Genomic DNA, 19370 nt, shown 5'->3' with positions numbered 1-19370 from the left:
GGTGCGCACCTGTGGGAGTGGCAGAAACCGGAAGAGCAGTTCGCCATCACGCATGACTGATCTTCTGGTTTCTGGTGTGCATGCGCATGCGAAGACCAGCTGGCTGGCCCACACCCACGCGCTGGAAACCAGAAGCTCAGCTCCCAAAATGGCTGCCATGGAAGATCTGTTTATTCATAATATAATTGTCATAGTGAGTATTCAGCAATCTCAAAATTCTTGGATACCACAGCATAACTACCACATCTATAATCCTTAATGAGAACTGGTGGAACTCCAAAGTATTCCTGAAAGTAAAAATATTAAAGATTGGTACTGGATTGTAATATGCTCCCTTCATTCTAATTTTTTTAATGATAAAAATAAAAGACAGGTGAAACAGCTTTTTTTTTCACAGAACATTATCACATTTTAAATTCTACTTAAATGACACTCTATACCCGTGATGGTGAACCTATGGCACGCGTACCGGAAGTGGCAGACAGAGCCATCTCTCCGGGCAGGCCAGCCGTCACCCATTGCTCTTCTAGGTTCCAGCGTGCACACGCGCACCAGCAAGCTGGTGTTCACACACGTGGGAGTGCCGGAAACCGGAAAAGCAGTTCACCATCATGCATGCCTAATCTTCTGGTTTCTGATGTGCATACACATGCAAAGACCAGCTGGCTGGCGTACATCCATGTGCCGGAAACCAGAAGCTCAGCTTCCTGGTGCGTGGATGCATAATTCTTGGAAAACATAATGGATACATTTAAATCAAACCACGCCTTTTGCAATTGCAAAGTTTTATATTATACTGAAAATTGGCCATGTGGAATAACTGCAGGTACTCCTGAGCTTTTCAGAGCAATGTTTCCCACTATCACTACCATCTTACTATACATTGCAAAGCAGTATTTGAGAATCAGGTAACATTTTGGAGCTGTACACAATGCAAAATGGAACTGCCTAGATTGCCATCACTAGATGATGTGGTTATCGTGCTTTAGGATCACATTGCTTAGTGATGACAATTCCAATCCCAATAGCTGTTGTAATTCAAAGATTAACTGTGCTATCAACTGCAACTGCAGTTGAAATGCTACTAGTAATACAAATTGGCAGTTTAAATCCTGCTATAATACTTCATCAGGTTGGGGATTGTTCCCAAGAAGAATGACCTAATGCCAAAAGTGTACACCAAGAGTAAGTATCCCCAGAAGGTCATCCTGACTGCCCAGTTAAAGCATATATTGGGCAACAGAAATATTGGTAGATATTAGAGGCACATTATCACTTTACTGAGAATCTCAGTCATTATTACATACTGTGTGGGAGAAGGCAATCTGAAAGCATTCTTGTATTTTATAAAGAAAATCACAGAGATAGACAAGATAAAGAGGCTGACAATATAATGTTGGAGAAGACTGGATGTCATTCAACATGCTATTAAGAAAAGGAGAGAATCTCTTGGAATATAAATAGTGTTTATTGATTAAAGCTTGACTAAAATCTTCAAGATATCTAGCTGTTGATGTTTCCATGCAGAAAAAAAGAAAATTCTTAAGCTGGAAAGACAAAATCATAATGGAAACATGGAACATTATTTGAAGCATCATCTGAAGAGTCCAGTTGTGGGCAGTCTTTTCTGGAGAAAACCTATCTATATATTTCTAAGATAGACACTGACTTGTTGGCCCATAACCAATTCAAATATAAAGTAATAAACACTTGACTTACTGATTGATCTTGACCATCTCCTCCAAGAACTCGGAAACCAAACCCAGATTCTTGCTTTCGAAGGAAAACATCTAAATCCTTTGTGTTTGGAGCTAGTAAAAATGGATGGGAAAGATATGTGTTAACAAGGGAGAACTATGTTTGGCCATTTAAAAACAGTATACACAAAAATTAAAACTAAATGATGTTATTCACTTAGAAGCAAATTACTCTCTAAAGATATTGTAAATAACATGGTTAACACACCTGCAAAATTAAATCATGAGTTAGAATGATTAACACTCCATCTGCAAAGCACAAACGTTTGACAAATTGTGCCTGTTTGAACACGTAGGATTTTTTAAATAAACAAGACCTTTTTGGTGTTTATAGTAATTCAGTTCTAGAAGTTTCAAACTACCAACTCATAGTTTGTTAGATCCATATAAAAATCAAACAAAATCTAATGTAATATTTGTACAGATAATCCTTGATGGCAATCCCAGGCCTGTCCACTGTGGTCATTAATCAAGATTAGAGGGCCATTGAGTGAATATTCAGATTACATTTTTGTAGTACTTCTTTCACTATTTGTTAAAGGTTCTTTTACATAGTCTTTTCTTTCTTCTCTTTGGCAATGTATGTATCTTCATTAATATTATTTTTGTGTTTTGCTCCTTTTTTTAAAATTAAAGACCAATAAGTACCAACCCAAGCCAAGTCCTTCCAGGCTTGTTCTGTCTCAGCCCTGAGCCTCAGTAAGGTGTCTTCCTGCAACTTCCCACACCCACCTATTTTCCCCTCATCTCTGCCCTTTGGCTACTATGCGCTCTGCCTGGCAGGGAGGCAAACAGTCCCATAACAGGCTCCATGTGGCTCTAGGGTTGCTTGCCACTTCCTGGGAAGCCTTAGCTGTTCCATGCCACCCCAGCAAGTGTCAACAAACATTCATTTGCCCAGCTTCTTCCTCCTTCAATTCTCTGCACCAACCTTTTACCTTTTGTGCCTAGTTGCTATGGCCAAAATGGAAGCATCTAACTGCCTTTGCTGTTCTCTTTTTGGATCTGTGACTACTACGCTCCCCCAGTGTTCCGACTTCTCTGGGTTCCTTTAACATGGCTCCTTAGCCCACTGCAGCAGTTTGGAGCCAAGCAGCAGCCCTCATGAAATCCCCAGCAAGCATTAAATCACCCAGCTGCTTTCTCTCCCGGGTCACCACACTGATCTTTTGCACACAGCCACCTTAGATAAAGCAAAAGCAACTTTGCTGCCTTTTTGGACCCAGCTTCTCTTCCAAATGTTTTCTACATGTGACTCTCTGAGCCTTTGAAATGCTGTGCTTCATAACACAGTCCTGTCTTTGGAAAGCTACACTGTCTTTAAGATGCTTTCCAAAGACAAGACAGCTTTCTGAAGCCAGTGCAGCTTTAAGAAGAAATTCTTCAAAATGATAATACAGCTCTACAAAGGCAACATAGCTTTATGCAACACTGAAAGGCTCAGAGAACCCCAAGTAGGAAATGTATAAAAAGAAGATAGCAAAGGCAACAAGGTGCTTCTGATTCAGGTGCTGGGAACAAAAGGTGAAAGGTCATTATATTTATTCCCATTACAGTATGTTCTCATCAACAACAATAGCAACCACCACCACCACAACTGGTACTTATTAATCTGACATGTCTCACCAACAAATAGTGAAAAAAGTACGACAAAAATGTGAACCCTAAAAACAGATTTTATTATTTTATGTAAACACATGACTGTATTTTCCTCTTTCCTACTCTCCCAGCCTTTGGAATGCTCATCTGACACTGGGATAATTAGGCAAGGGAATTAATGTTTGTATTTATAGTCACTGGAGATGAAGGGATTACAAGAGAGTAAGCAGGCGCACAATTGGGAAAGTGGGAGGAAAATAATTCATCAGGCACCAGACAAAACGTACTGACTGTACATTGGCAATTACATAATTGAGAGATAATGCAAATATCATAAATGCGAAATTATTTTAAGGTTCTTTTTCAGGACCATCGGAATGTTGAATGGTTGTTGGAGAAGTCAGCTGATAAGTGGGGAATACTTATACTAACTACTATTTTGCCTTACCTAAGGGGGGGGGGGACAATGACTAGGACTTAAAAAGCAAAAGAAAGCAAATTGCCCCATTTCTTGGAAGGGTCAGGGCAGGACAGGATTAAACATAAATGATTGGAAAAATAAATTCTAAGCCTAACAGAATTTAGAAGACTAAATTCACTGAAAATGTTTTATTGTCAGCTGGATCATTTCATCGCCTGAATAAATCTACAATTTGAGCCTTTATAGACAATACACTGAAGATGCCCAACACTTTGAAGATGGTTTTAAAGCAATCACTTTCATCACAATAGATTCAGAAGTTTAAAGCAATTTACTCTGACTGAATGCTGTGTTATAACTGGGAAATATGAATGCTGTGAATTAGTAAAATTAAAGTCACCTCTTGAAAATGAAATTGACAATGCAGAAATCAAAGTGTTTCCTTACAAAAAACAAAACAAAACCCTGGAGCAGCAACTAACTGAACTTTATGTACTCACGTTTATCTTCAAATAATATTTTAGATTTCAGATAAACTTCAGAAGGGTCAAGCTTTGGAGAAGACGACTTCACAGAAGTAGGTGGAAAAGGCATTGGATGTGGAACAGGCTCACCAATAGTCTCTAAGCTTCCTGAATTTTCCTGCTTATTTATTTTCTGAAATAAATAAGATTCATATAAAATAGATTGTAAAAATGAATATTAACTTCTTAAACAAGTAAACAGAAAGAGGAGCAAAACATTCTGGGAAAAAAACTTTGTCTTTTTAATGAGATTGAAACATCTCCTGAATTGTTCTAGTATTGATTGCATCTTTCATTTTCTTATATTCTTCATTGAAACTTTAAATATGAATAATTAATTAATCCAATATAACAATAGCAACATTGTGGCAGGATATGATAAAGTGTATTTCAGAGAAGATATCTCAATCTCGCATGTCATAAACTCCCAATAGATTTGTTTCTGAAAAATGTAATTATGCCCAGATGAATTTTTTTCATATAGTATACATCTACTGTAATCAGGTAACAGGATATACTAAAGTATAAAATTCATAATTAAGCACAAAACAGGGGGGAGAAATCTACACTATGAACAAGGTTTAGCTTAACTTATCAAAATATTTCCATGCCCTTATTTTGCTACTTTATATAACTTTCCTCTATTTCAGGCATCTGATGCAATGTAATGGAGATTGTATGTAAGCAAGTATATGAAGGGAGGCTGCATTCTTTCAGGATCAGGTGGCATTCTAACCAATCATTTAATCCAGAATTAAAGTCAGGGGAAAGTACTGACTCAATGTGTATTTTAGAGATCTAGCTGGGAGAAAGGGCATGGGATAGGATAGGCAGTGTTCTGGCCCCTAACTTGGCCAGCTCTGATGACTAGATTACAATAGGCTGTGACTAGAGTAAGGAGGTGGAAGAATACAGCTGAAAATCTGCCAGATCTGACTCTAAAGAGTGAGACCTGAATAGCCCTCATACTAAAAGGCTATTTTGAGTGTACTCTTCATTCCACTATCTGGGGTCTCTCTCTTTCTAAGCTAAGATTATCTCAAGCATTGTGCTGAATTACTCTAAAATTCTTGTCCTGAGGCTTAGGAGAACCTTAATATTTAATGACTTCATAAAGGAGCACAGAAGTGTCTCAACTAGTACCTCATACTGTATATCAGGGCCCATGCTGGAGTTCATATTTGTTTTGGATACCACTGTAAGCTGAAAGTGGAAGAGTACTATCTAATTCCAAAGTTCTAGACCAGCTTTTCACAGCCTTTTCAGCCTGGAAGAATCTTTCAATATTTTTCAGGCTCTGGATAACCCTGCATATACAGGCTTAAATATAGGCCAAAAGTACAAAAAAGTATATTCATTTTATGGGTAGGCTCACATATATGCACTAACAATGTTCTTAAACTAAATGTAAATAATGATTTTTCCCCCTGTTCCCCACCTTCTTCCCCTGTCCTTTGGGTGGATTCTGCTGTTACTGCTGACTATGTCAGCTCAGTCCCAGATCTCCTGTATCCATCCTGAGACAGGACAAACACACCTGAGCCACTGAACCTGCAGAAAGACAGGCTGAAAACTGGCAAGGAGAGCCCCAGCACAGGCACTCTCTCATGTGCACATCTCTGCTATTCTTCTTCAGCTTGGCTCGGCTCAGCTCACTTCTCGGCTTCAGCTTTGCTTACTTCTCCACTTGCATGCCTTTGTGCAATCTTTGCCTCCTCCCGAGGTCAACACATATTCTAGTCGGCCAACCCAGGATTTGGAGTTGGGGTTTTGTTCAGTCTCTGCTTTTTAAAAATAAATCATGGTCTCCCAGGGAGCCTCTAGTGACCTCTCACAGAATCCTAGAGCTAAGAAATCTCTAGTTGAGAAACCCTATCCTAGATAAATAACAGTGGATGGTGAGTTTTAGTCTGGTGACTACCACTAATCACTAACACTGGCAGATGACTAGGTAAGACACAGGAAATGGATGGATCTGGATCATTTACTGTGTCTTCTTTCTCGTAAGTTGCTAATACTATTGAAATCTTAGTTGCTGTGAAATAAAGAAATCACCATAATTTATCTTGTTATCACTGTATACATCTTGAGAGATGTGGACAATGTTAGTCAAAGACTGCCCTTTTTGGCTTGTTGAACTGGCCTGAAAAGTACTTGTCTGGAGCTAAGGACAATAACCAGCGCCTCTTTACAAGGGAGATGTTCTTGCTTCAACCCCTGCCTACACAAGGTAGTTTTTCATCTAAAAGTTCTGTGCATATTAGTCTCAAATACTCAATTTCTGAGAAATATGGCCAAGAAGATAGTTATTGTTTTAGCTCCAAACACATTTGAGTGAAGCTAATAATTTGGACTCATTACAGTTAGGTTTTTGGTTAGAATATTATATAAAGACAATTGGATTGATTTGGTGGATGATATACTCTACAAAGTGGATGGGGAAGTATGATTCTGCTAATACTTCTTAGACCATCTGGAGGAGCTGACCTTAAGTTTACTGTTGTTTTATCGGATTATGGTTCTAAAATGGTTTTGGGCTCATTGTTCAACTCATCAGCTAATATATCCTGTCGGCTTCTATCTTTTCCTCCATAATGTTCAACATTTATATGATAACACTGCCTGTGTATATATGTTATCTAATGATTTGGTGTCTCATTATTACAGGAATGATACCCCTTCTAATTGCTCACTACAATTAAGCCTGGATTAAAATTTTCCATTACTCCACCTCAGGGAACATATGTGTCTGTCATTCAGAGATGGTTGCATAGCTGTTGCATTTATATGACTGCTAATGTTAATATTCTGGCTATGAGGCATTCAAACAGCTCGCCTTCCAACAGGAAGTCAGATTAATCAATCAGCATGCAGGACATGCACCTCCACACAACATGCAGTTGGGATTTGGGATATGTACACAACTGCAGGGATGTGTATCCGTCTGCAGCCATCTGTACACTATACTTATCCATCAATCCCTTTGCAGTATAAGTATGCCGTAACACTATACATGGGTAGCTAAATCAAGCTTTAAACTCTAGGAAGGCAGCCGGTACAATTAAATGTTACCAAAAATTGACAATGGGCTGGATGAGAGAGAACAAATTAAAACAAAATTGAAACATGTTATATAGCACCTATATAACTGAGATTTAGGCTGCTGTGTTGGACAGGTTGAACTCCCTCTGAAAGATTAAGAAGGTATATGGGAATGTTCCTTGATTTTCAGCAATCATCAGATTTGCAGGTGACAGCTGTGATAAAAAAAAGTGAGTGCCTTTGTACCACTGTATCTAAAGTGCCAACTATAACCCTTCTTAAGCTTGTTAAACTTGGCAGCAAGTATTCAAGCATAGGTTATATATTTATATGTATTCTTGACTACTGCAAAACACTCACCATAGCTCTGTCTTGAAGCTGAAACTTTCAGCTGGCACAATGTATAACATCTTGGCTGATATTTGGTGCAATGTACAATGTGATCATCATGTCATCATTCACTTAATAATTTTATATTTTTAATATTAAGCTTTAAAGCACTATCAGTGTCAGAACTCCCTCCTACTCTTCCTGAAAAAGTTGGTAGATGCAGCACAGCAAAGAGGAAAGTTTGAAATATTAATAGCTGGCAACTGCATAGCTGGATTGCTATCAAAATTTATTCCCACATTGCCAGGTCAAATGAGCATTCCCAAGCAAACCAGGAATGTGATTTGATTGCTTACACCTGCAAAGAGAGCCGAGGTGGCACAGCGGTTAGGGTGCAGTTGCAGGCCACTTCAGCTGACTGTTATCTGCAGTTCAGCGGTTCTAATCTCACCGGCCCAAGGTTGACTCAGCCTTCCATCCTTTCAAGGTGGGTGAAATGAGGACCCAGACTGTGGGGGCGATATACTGACTCTGTAAACTGCTTAGAGAGGGCTGAAAGCCCTATGAAGCGGTATATAAGTCTAACTGCTATTGCTATTGCTAAATCTGAACTGCTGGAAGTACTCACTTCTGCTCTGTCTGGAGAACCAAGCAGCTGGCTTGTCCAAAACATTGAGTGAATTTGGACTTCAGGTTTACATGTGGAAACCTCATGGCATGTTCACTTAAAGCTAAATCACTTTCAAAATTTCTTCCTGCTCTGTTTGGAGAACCTGACAGACAATAAAGTCAGGATTTTCTGCTGCTATGTAAAGAACTGCTATGTAAAGAACAACACTGATCCAAAATAAACAGGAGATGAGAAATGGGACTACCTGTTTCAAACAGAAAATCTAGATTTCAAGATTAACATAAAACCAAATAAGCTCACCTTTCTCATCTAAAAATGTGCTTTTCAGTTTGATTTCTTTACAAACTGAAGATCTTTATAAAAACACTGCCATATGCAACTCCATTTGTGCCAGCCGCTCAGGGAAATGGAGCATGTGCACATGCACTTGCCCACTGCTTGCACAAGTGGGGATGTACACACTCATGTGCTTGGCCACCACTTCTGCAGCCCGGTAATAAAAGGCTCAAGGCACGGTTGTAGGCCATGGCCCAGAGGGGATGGGACCCCTGATTTAAAGGGATACAACATCAAATAGTTTGAGACTTAAATAAACGAACTCATGCTGAAAAAATAGTGCATAGAGAGGGTTTTTCATTGTATAGCTTATCTTAGAATGCAAATTCATATTTTAATAGTGCATCTAGAAAAAAAGGAGTAACAGTATTTTCTGTTTATCTCCCTCACACCTTAATCCCATGACTGATAACTAATCTTGAGAACAAATGTTTTGACCACAATTCAGCTCCCTTAAGCTTTGCTCCTTTATGACCCAGCTTTCTTGGAACATGCTTCCTGACATGTACCCTCGAGTTCATTCATGTGTTGTACTTTTTTCATTGCTCTTATCAAAGAATATTAAGAGAACAAAGAGTCATTATTTTCATAGAGTTTCTATAAAAGCATTTCATTCATTACAACTAATCAGTTCAGATTTTCCTTTAATGAGATGCCTTTTAACATTAATAGCAATAGCACTTAGACTTATATACCGCTTCACAGTGCTTTACAGCTCTCTCTAGGCAGTTTACAGAGTCAGCATATTGCCCCCCAAAAAACTGGGTTGTCATTTTACCAACTTTGGAAGGATGGAAGGCAGAGTCAACCTTGAGCCAGTGAGGATCGAATCCCTGGTAGTCAGCAGAAATTAGACCGCAATACTGCACTACCATGCCTCTTAACCACTGCACTACCATGCCTCTTAATAAAATTTATTGTCAATACAGTCAATAAATAAAACTTCTGCTCACAACCTCGACCTCAGAAGATGAACAAAGTTTTTGCAAACCAGTTAGAAAGACTGGATATTAAGGTATTACTTTAAAAGTGGAAAATGTTACTTCATCTAAAATTGAGCAAACACAGGAGCAAATTTGCAATTATTGAGTGAATATATGCAATAGTTTTACACCACAAAATGTGGAAAACAGAGTTGTTTTTCCTTAACGTCCCCCCATAACTGTCATACCGATTAAAACCATGTATGTTTAGAAAAGAATGTCAAGAAAGTCTTAATAAAATGATTCAACAAAACCTTCTACAAATTTTTCTACAGATAGGTATATGCAAATTGCAAAAACTTTTATTAATACTTTTATTAATACTCACATTATCAATACTGGGAGTTTTTGCAGGTGAGGAAGGTCCTAAAACAAAAAATAAATATTAATATAATAAATCAGGATATTCCTTTTCAATGTTTTAAGGCTATGCCATGCTTTGCATTCCGAAGGATGGAGCACATGTTGGCTTTCAATAAGTCACCATATTTTTAAAACAGTGGCATTTTTCCAGGCTCATGCCAGTAATTGCTACATCTGCACCCATATATACATGGAAGGATCTTTTTCTTCACATCCACATCCATAGCACTACACAAAGCTATCCTGAATATCATAACAAAAGAGTTAGAACTTTATAATGTGATAGTCTTGGCTAGCTATCAACATTATATCTATCAACCTGGCAGCTTATCAAGAATTCAAGTTTCTTGGAAACAAGAACCAAAAATATCTTTACTGCAAATATAACATCCAAAGTTTTTCAACTGGTAAGTAACAATAATAGTCCTTTCAAGCAATCAGAAGGACCTCTGTTTCTTACTAAACATTATAAATGTACAATCCTTTTCCCCACATACTCTTTGCATATCACACAATAAATGGGAGGGAACTAATGTAAATGTAATGACTAAGTCAAACCAGTATTTAAAAATTTCTTGTTATGATAGATTATGTTCCTTGAAAAGGTTTTAGTGAATAAATATTAAATAAGTTATCATGTTATCTGCCCTTGTACATTCATTCATGTATAATATGTTCTGAGACTGCTTTCTATTTATATATATTCATAAAAATCTGTGCTAATTATTCTATTATGAAAAAATCATCATTGTGATTAAGTTAAAAGGATTTATTAATTGTCCACCAATCTCAGTACCAAGCTAAAATTCTAAGCAACGGGACTCACCTGGTAATGTAGATTTCCCTCATAAATCTGTGATAACATGTCTTAATGGCACTTGAAGGGACAGCAATTTTTGCACACATATACACACTCACATATATTCCCATGCAAATAATATATTTAAAAAACCCAAACTAAATCAAATCAAATGCAACTCAAAGCCCCCGCCTCCCCAATGCCAATGTTTAAAACATTGTTTTTTATTTTAAGATGTCACGGGCACTATTTTGTATTGGCCCATTACCATTCTACCAATTTCTTCAGTATTTAAAGATGAATTTATCTGCATCAAGATATTATTTGCAATTAATGGCAAACTTCCATCTTTTTCCAAGGACAATGAGAAGAATCAGTTTATCACCAACATAAAAATATCAATAACATGGCATTTTCCAATTCATTGTTATATTTTAATTAGATCAATAGATCATAAATGGGGAGTATAACAGCTACTGTACTACATTACATGAGAAGTTCACAGTTTTAGTACAAATAGAATGCTCAATGATAACTAGTAACCAAAATGTATTTTAAAAAAATGCATGAAAGTGACTTGTTGAATAAAAAGCAAACACTTTCTACCATTACACTTCTACATTATCCTCAACAACATATAAACCCAGCAATTTTTGGCAGTAGATTTGTACAATTTAGCCATGCCAGCAATAATCAATTTGTATTTGAATGAACTTTGCTAACAGTATCTACTGCCATTTCAAAATACAATTATCACAAATATAACTGTATATAACTCCATGTAATAAAGTCAATATTAATATCAAGCCCATAAAGGAAAACAAGCTTATATGATATTTTACATTGGTTAACTGACCCTTACTGATATGAGATTAAGAAGTCAAAATAACAATAAAAAGCTATATACATAAAAAGACAGTGGACTAAGACAAACGAAGACAATCAACAAACTACAAGTGAGGTCTTTACATGGCACCACTCAGGTATACAACTTTTACATATTTATGTTCCTATGAAAATTTTGCCAATCGAATATAAATGGAAAATAATTTTGCCTTTGGAGAAATGTATAGATACTTGACCTTTATTTAGAAACACTCACTGCATCTTCTGAGACACTCATTGAAGAGAGATGGGAAGATGCTTTTTACATCATTTCTTTTACCATGGATGTAGAAATACAAACTTAAGAGTAGCAATATGGGCAACTACAGTAAGATCATATGTGCATTTTGTCATAATTCGAAAATGCCACAAATACATATTTGCATCAGATGTCCTGATGCAAAAAATGTAATCACAGAATTTGCATGATTCTATCACTGTGCATATGCCATCATTCTGGCATCATTGCATTTTGTTGTCAATGTCACTAGATAGAAGTACTAGATTGTGTTTGAAAGCAACACAGGCATTTTAAGTTATAGCAAATTCATTTACATACCTCCTCTTAGGATAAGCAGTGGCACCTCTGCTCCAACTGGGAACTGCTTCAGTACTTCTACTACCTGGATGTGTGTTAAATTCTGTACATTCTGATGATAAATCTCTTTAATTACATCCCCTTTCTGAAGTCCATGACACCACTGGCTGTCTAAAATCATCTTCACCTTTTGTCCTGCAGGGCTATCAGCTATTGCAAATCCAAAACCTTTAGGTCCCTTGATCAGAGGAATTGTGACCATTTCTGTTTGAGAACATCCTGAAGAAGACCCTGTAGCCCTTTCTTCTCCAAAGTCTATTGTTGAAGGACCGTTCAGGCGTCCATTGACTAATATATGTCCAGTTTTACTATTGTGATCCAAAACCACTGTTCCTGGGATTAAATCCTGACTGAGTATACAGGTATCTCCTTGTGTAACTGGTTGGCCATTTAAGACAGGAGTGGCTGTAACAATATCTACAACAGGATCTTCACTTTCATCAGGCAGAGGATATCCACGACACAACGTCATATTCACATACTGATTGACGGGAACTAATTGAAACATCTGGACAACATCAGCATGGGTATGGCCAAGGACACATGTACCATTTATATCTACAATGACATCACCTATTAAAAATGAATAAAGTATTAACACACATATATTTACATATATTAAAATAATCTTAGTAACCTCATTGTTGAGAATTATTAACATTGATTTATTTATTTAAAACATTTATATAGCCACCCATCTTACAACAAACTTTGTGGATTTCCCAATCAAAATTTAGAACAATAATGATCCAATATTGTATCTGATTTTCCCTGAATTTTGCCTTGAACTTAATTTGTATTTATTAAGACCTGACATCTAAATACTCATTTTCATTGGATTTGGGGATTGTTTATGTACTTCCTAAGTGAACAGAATGTTAGGATAAGACTCATGCGCTAATTTATTGAAGTCTAAATTATATATGACTTTTTTATTCAAATATATTGCTAGACCTGGGTCATCGTTTCAGATATATTTTCTTACCAGATTCCTCAATGACTTCAACAATGCCAGAACTTTTAATGTACTTGAAAAGATCTTAAAACTTTTCAAGAAGTGTTTTGTGACATATTGTATGATTTCATAAAATGTTTTATGATCATGTTTATATCATAAAATGTTTTATAAAATAAGCAAAATTTCAATTCCATAGGTGTCATGGCCCTCAGATTTTGGATGTATTCTGTAAGTAAGCCCATTTGTAGTACTTTGGTTGAAAAACTGTTGCCCTATGATGCACCTAGATCTCTGCTAAATGGTATGCATCAGGCTTTAATGCTCTCTACACTATTTAAAACCTACACAAAGACACTGGGTAAGGTCATCTGTTGGCACGACTGAAGTATCATCTCCATGTTCTATGAGAAGCCTTAACTTTTGCATTTTGTATTTATAATAGTTGTCTATCATCGTATTTTGGTATTTCTATATTGCTAGTTGCCCAGAGCTATGAAGTTAAGATGGGTGGTCCATAGAAATTTTAGTAATAAATAAATGAATTTTAATTGGGAAAGAAAAAATGAATTGTTCCTGAATATCTAAAATACCAAACTCTTTTGTGATCCAACTACACTATAAATTGTAAAATCTCATTTACCTGATGAAATTTTGCCATCTTGTGCAGCAGGTCCATCCTTTAACACATTCTTCACCTGTAGAAATTCATCTGGTCTGTCTCCGCCAATTATTGTGAATCCAAATCCCATAGTACTTTTCTTCAGTGATGTTTGTATTAGTGTCCCTATCAACTGGGATGGATCTCGAGTAAAGAAAGGTTTTGCATGTTCTGCACACAAAGAAAATGCTTTTAGGCATGTCTACTCAAAAACTGGGAGTGCAGAATAAGGCAATTAATATTGTAGTGATAAACTATTTTGAAATGTCAGATGCATAAACTAGCATTATAAAACATGGATAGGTTTATATTATTCTGTTCTGTTCTGTTAAATAACTCTTTATAAACACCCAATGCTGGGTCATATCCATCCATCATCCATCCTATCCACCCACACATCCAACCATCCATCTATCCATTTTCATCATTAAAAGTATTATGTTCTCAGTTCTTTCACAGAGAGAAGAACTTTAAAGCTACTTAGTTGGAATGTTTTGCTTATCTGATTAACTATGAAAAAAGTCCAAAACTTTTTCTTTTTTTATATTCTGCCATTTTAAAAATATTGTTATACTATTTAGAATGAAAAAATTATTTATGTTATTAAGTTGGCATAAAAAACAATATTTTAAAATCATAGAAATATAAATGTCAGGATTTTTTCAGATTCATGTTTATAACAGTACAAAAAATAGCTAATTGTTTACAAAAAGCTAGCATAAAGAGACATTGTGACTATGATGACTTTATATATTCTTAACAAATAGATTTCAGGTTTTAACAGTAAGCCACTGAAAACTGCACCTGGATTTGACAAGCCTCCATCAGTCTGTCCTAGCTGTTTTTTTCGTTTGGCTTCCAAAACTGGATTTTCAAATTGAGTTTTCTGGTTGATGTGGCTGCAAAGTACACAAAATGGTAGTGCAAATGGAATTACAAAATATTTACCGAAAAAGGTCCCTTTTTTCTGCATAATTGGATATTGCTGTCCATTCTTTCAACTTTCCAAGAGAAAGAGGTTCTTACCAAAAATCCAGTAGAACTTCATTTCAGTTATTGCTAAGCTTCCAATATTTTAATACTTGCATAATTAATCTGAAAAACCCAGGTTTTCTAATAGCTAGTAGCATATTTCCATTTGAATACAAAGAATCAAATTATTTCTAATGATCAACTAACAGATTTGAATTCAAACAAGTGAATGAATTTAGGACAAAATCTAAATTCAACCTTAATTTAGGAAGAGGGAGAAATTACAAGTACTGCCTATTGTTTAACATGTTGATATAGATAATAAAAAGTCACGAGAATAATTATCTTATAATCAGTTATAAAAATTTGATATTAAATCATTATTATTTTATATGCGGAATAAAAAAACATTTGGATCAAATTTAATTTAAAAAGCAAAAAAATATTTACTACTTCATCTATCACACTTTTGGGTGGGACTACAAACAATAACCAAGAACACTGATTGTTAAACCAAATAAAAGAACAAAAGTTTTGTTAGAACTATCAGTTCATCAATTTTGTTATTTCTAAATAACTTATTTACCTGGCTGTATCTACTTTGGTGATTCACAATGTTTAAAAAGAAAATAATAATAATAAAACTATACTCTAGATATTTACTTGGGCCAACAAAATAATTTGCTCCAAATTAAAACATTCCACATATTTAAAAGAAAAAACTGTCAAAACCCCAAATCCTGTTTAAAAAAATATGTAAAACTTTGATAAAATTTTAAAAATTTCTACTATATTTTTTGAGATATTCCCAAATACCCTTAATAATAACATTATTAATAATGTACAAACAGTATTACTATATTACAAAGAAATTGTGTCATTAAAAAATAGTGGGCACTTTATCATTTTATTTAAATGCTACTCAGTTTTCCAGTATTGTTCTTATCCAAGTAGTCATAATTGGGACTGGAATGTCTATCTCTGTGAGGCAGCCATTAACTCAGTCACTAATTTTACAATCTGTTTTGCCATGATCCTAAAGGGGATCATAGTGGTTGTTAAATGAATAACATGGTCATTAAGTGAATACAACCCCCTATAACAGCCAGTGTTAATAAACGCAGTTACTCAAAAGGGTTTTTTAATTTTCTTTTTAAAATTCATATAATCCATTTACAGCAGAAAGCTAATAAATTGTTTTTTATTCTTCTAAAGGATATGTAGATCTACTCATTAAATTTCCTGAAAAGGAAGAAAATATTAGCTAAGTAGTCATGCTTTATAATAAAACTACTGCTATCATACTGCTATGCTGTGTACTGAACATATATATATTATCAGAGCCGATCTATGAGAGTGATGGACAGTTAAGAAGTGGAAGGAGTGGGGAGGGAGGGATTTGGTTATTCAATTAATCTAGACTTTCAGCAATTAGACAAAAAAACTTACTCAACATAATATGTTCCATACTGAGGGTCTTCTATTTTCTCCCAACCATAAGGAAGCTCTGTAATTAGAAATGAAAAACTGATGAGCTTATTACTTTTTAAATCCTATTTATATCATGGGGATGCAGGACAATGTACTACAAATTTACAAATATAAAAATAACTGTAAAATTCTAAAAAATTATTAAATGTGGGTGACATGGAAACCAATCAAAAACAGAAACAATGTTCACTGAACTAAATTCTGATTCAGAAACAAGCTTAAATATCAATTCAGTATCTTTGGTCAACTTAGCAGTTTCTTTTCAAGCTTTTCAACCAATCTTTGATTATTGTCACATACCAGTGTTATATAATAGCATTTGTGATGGCATGTCACCATATAAGAGCAATTTATAATGTTTGTGTTAGCAAAAACACCCAATAGCAAACAATGGATTCAGATAAAGACCATTGGCTTACCTGAATGGTCGTTCTCTCGGCGCTGCGGAGTGTCCAAGCACGGGTTAACTTCAGCTTGCTGCCCAAGGAACTGAGTTTAATTTTGATTGTAGCTCCGCCTCTTGATTGCCTCAGAGGCTCAGTTTCAAAAAATGAAGGAGATCAATAGTCCATTACCGAACTAGTCCAAGTCCAAGTCCAAGACATGAAGGTGCTAATAACACACTTCGCGGCCCCACCTTAAGGGTGGGTTTGGACACTTCGCAGCACCGAGAGAACGACCACAGGACATGCCAAAGCTATGTCGAAGTTGGGAGGGAAGAAGAAATGTCCGGGGCCGTGGTGCTTGCCACGACCCTCTGTAGAACTCTCCTCCCAAATGACGCCTCAGCGGAGGCGAAAGTGTCATGTCTGTAATTACAGATGAATGGAGACGGACCAGACCATGTCGCAGCACGGCAGATTTCTTCAATTGGCGCTTGAGTAGCCCAGGCTGCCGAAGATGCAGTGCTCCTCGTAGAGTGTGCTGTGATACGCGGGGGAACCGGTCTGGCCTGAGTCTCGTAAGACATCTTGATGCTCGCTCTGAGCCAGCGTCCAATGGTAGAGGGCGTGACTTTCTTCCCCATGGAAGCCGGCTGGAAAGACACAAATAAGGCTTCTGACTTACGGAAAGGAGCGGTCCGCTTGATGTAGATACACATCACCCGCCGCACGTCCAACTTGTGCCAAGTTACTTCCCTCTGGTGCCTGGGGTGAGGACAAAAGTCCGGGAGTATCAACTCCTGCGCTCTGTGGAAGACGGTGTTAATCTTCGGGACGAAGGCAGGATACAGTCTTAAGATGACCCTGTCGGAGTGGAAGATGCAGAGGTCGCCTCTAACAGATAAGGTGGCCAACTCCGATATCCTGCGGGCAGAGGTGATGGCGACCAGAAAGGCAGTCTTAAGCGTAAGGTGGCGCAAGCCCACCGTCCGCAATGGTTCAAATGGTGGCGCGGCAAGTGCCTGCAGAACGACAGTCAAGTCCCAGGTAGGGTACCTATGGATGGGGGGTGGACAGAGGTTGGAAGCCCCTTTTAGGAAACCCTTAACCTGAGGATGCCGGGAAAGCTGTAGTTGAGTGTCAGAAGACAGAATGGTGCTCAGGGCAACCACCTGTCTACGGAGAGTGTTTGGCGCCAGTCCTTTGTCCAAACCATCCTTTAGAAATTCAAGGACCTGCAGAATGGTCGCGGAGGATGCCACAAGGTGGTGGTTGAGACACAACGGGAGAAGGTCGACCAAGTTACCTAGTAGATTCTGACAGTGGAAGGTCATCTACAGGCTTGAATTGTCTGGATGACTCTGTCGGAAAAGCGATGAAGCCTCAGGAGGTCCCCCTCAAGTGCCAGATGGCCAGCTGCAGCCACTGGGGCTCCGGATGTTGGACGACCCCCTGGCTGAGGGAGATTTGCTCCTGAGGTATGCGCCATGGCCGGGACACCGACAGGCTGACCAGGTCGGCAAACCAAGTCCTCCTTGGCCAGTGAGGAGCCACCAGAAGCACCTCCGCCCCCTCCTCCAGAATCTTCCGGATGACATGTGGAATCAGAGGAAGAGGGGGGAAGGTGTACAGTCGACCCGGGGGCCAGCAGGATCTTAAAGTGTCCATACCCTCCGCCCCGGGGCAATGGAACCGGGTGAAGTACCTGGGAAGGTGGGCGTTGGCTGGCGAGGTGAACAGGTTGACCACCGGGTGGCCGAACCTCTGGGACAGCTGGTAGAACAGTCTCAGGTGCAGCCGCCATTCCGAGTTCTGGATGGTGCTTCTGCTGAGCCAGTCTGCCGTCACATTGTCCACGCCTGATATGTGGTCTGCTCGAATTGATGCCAGATGTCTCTCTGCCCAGCGACCCAGAGCCTCCGCTTCCGACATCAGAGCCAGGGACAGTGTGCCGCCCTGGTGGTTGATGTAGGCCTTGGCGGCGATGTTGTCCGTCAGAATCAGTACATTGCGGCCCCTGATCTGGTCGAGGAAGTGGCGCAGGGCGAGTTTTGTGGCCCGGAGCTCCAGCCAGTTGATGTTGTGGGCGAGCTCCGCCTGCGACCACCTGCCCTGGACCACCAATATACCCAGATGAGCACCCCAGCCGAAGAGGCTAGCATCTGTGGTGACGATCAGTTGCTCCAGCTCCCTGAAGTGACTGCCCTTGAGGAGGGCATCCATCTGCCACCACCGGAGGGAGCGGAGGACCTTCGGAGGGACCCGTACCACCCGTCTGGAGTTGCTGGCCTTCTTCCTCTGGAGAGAGAGCAGGAACCATTACAGTTCTCGCATGTGCAACCGCGCCCACGGGACCACCGAGATGCAAGACACCAGTTTCCCCATCAGCTGTGAGAGAGAGAGGACTGATGCCGACCCGGTCGAGCGGATGCTCCTCACCAGGGTCCAGATGCTGTCGACTCTTTCCTGGGTGAGGAAGACTTGACAGGCCTCAGAGTCAATGATCGTCCTGAAGTGCTGTATCCTGCAGGTTGGGTTCAGGTGACTCTTGGTCAGGTTGACGGAGAACCCATGAAGCTACAGGGTCTTGATGGTGGTGGTCAGGTCTGCATGGGCTTGCCCCCTGGACGACGAGTGGAT

The 19370-nt window shown here is 38.5% G+C and overlaps 1 protein-coding gene across 2 annotated transcripts in view; it reads right to left on the bottom strand.

The window, feature by feature from the left end:
- The window catches only part of MAGI3 (membrane associated guanylate kinase, WW and PDZ domain containing 3), a 122782-nt gene that overhangs the window by 34749 nt on the left and 68663 nt on the right, over window positions 1-19370 (bottom strand). For both annotated transcript variants that reach the window (XM_014071547.2, XM_014071549.2), the window contains exons 7-13: window positions 16306-16363; window positions 14689-14783; window positions 13867-14055; window positions 12230-12841; window positions 9952-9989; window positions 4278-4434; window positions 1720-1811 (exon numbers count right to left, since the gene is read on the bottom strand). In XM_014071547.2, coding sequence (XP_013927022.2) covers window positions 1720-1811; window positions 4278-4434; window positions 9952-9989; window positions 12230-12841; window positions 13867-14055; window positions 14689-14783; window positions 16306-16363 — 1241 coding nt within the window. The remainder of the gene's footprint in view (window positions 1-1719; window positions 1812-4277; window positions 4435-9951; window positions 9990-12229; window positions 12842-13866; window positions 14056-14688; window positions 14784-16305; window positions 16364-19370) is intronic.

This window comes from Thamnophis sirtalis, unplaced genomic scaffold, assembly GCF_051295495.1.
Source record: "Thamnophis sirtalis isolate CommonGarterSnake01/CBP01778 unplaced genomic scaffold, rThaSir2_p1.2 scaffold_7, whole genome shotgun sequence".
NCBI lineage: Eukaryota > Metazoa > Chordata > Lepidosauria > Squamata > Natricidae > Thamnophis > Thamnophis sirtalis.
Note: the sequence above shows the minus strand (reverse complement) of the source record. Positions and strands in the feature narration are given on the sequence as shown.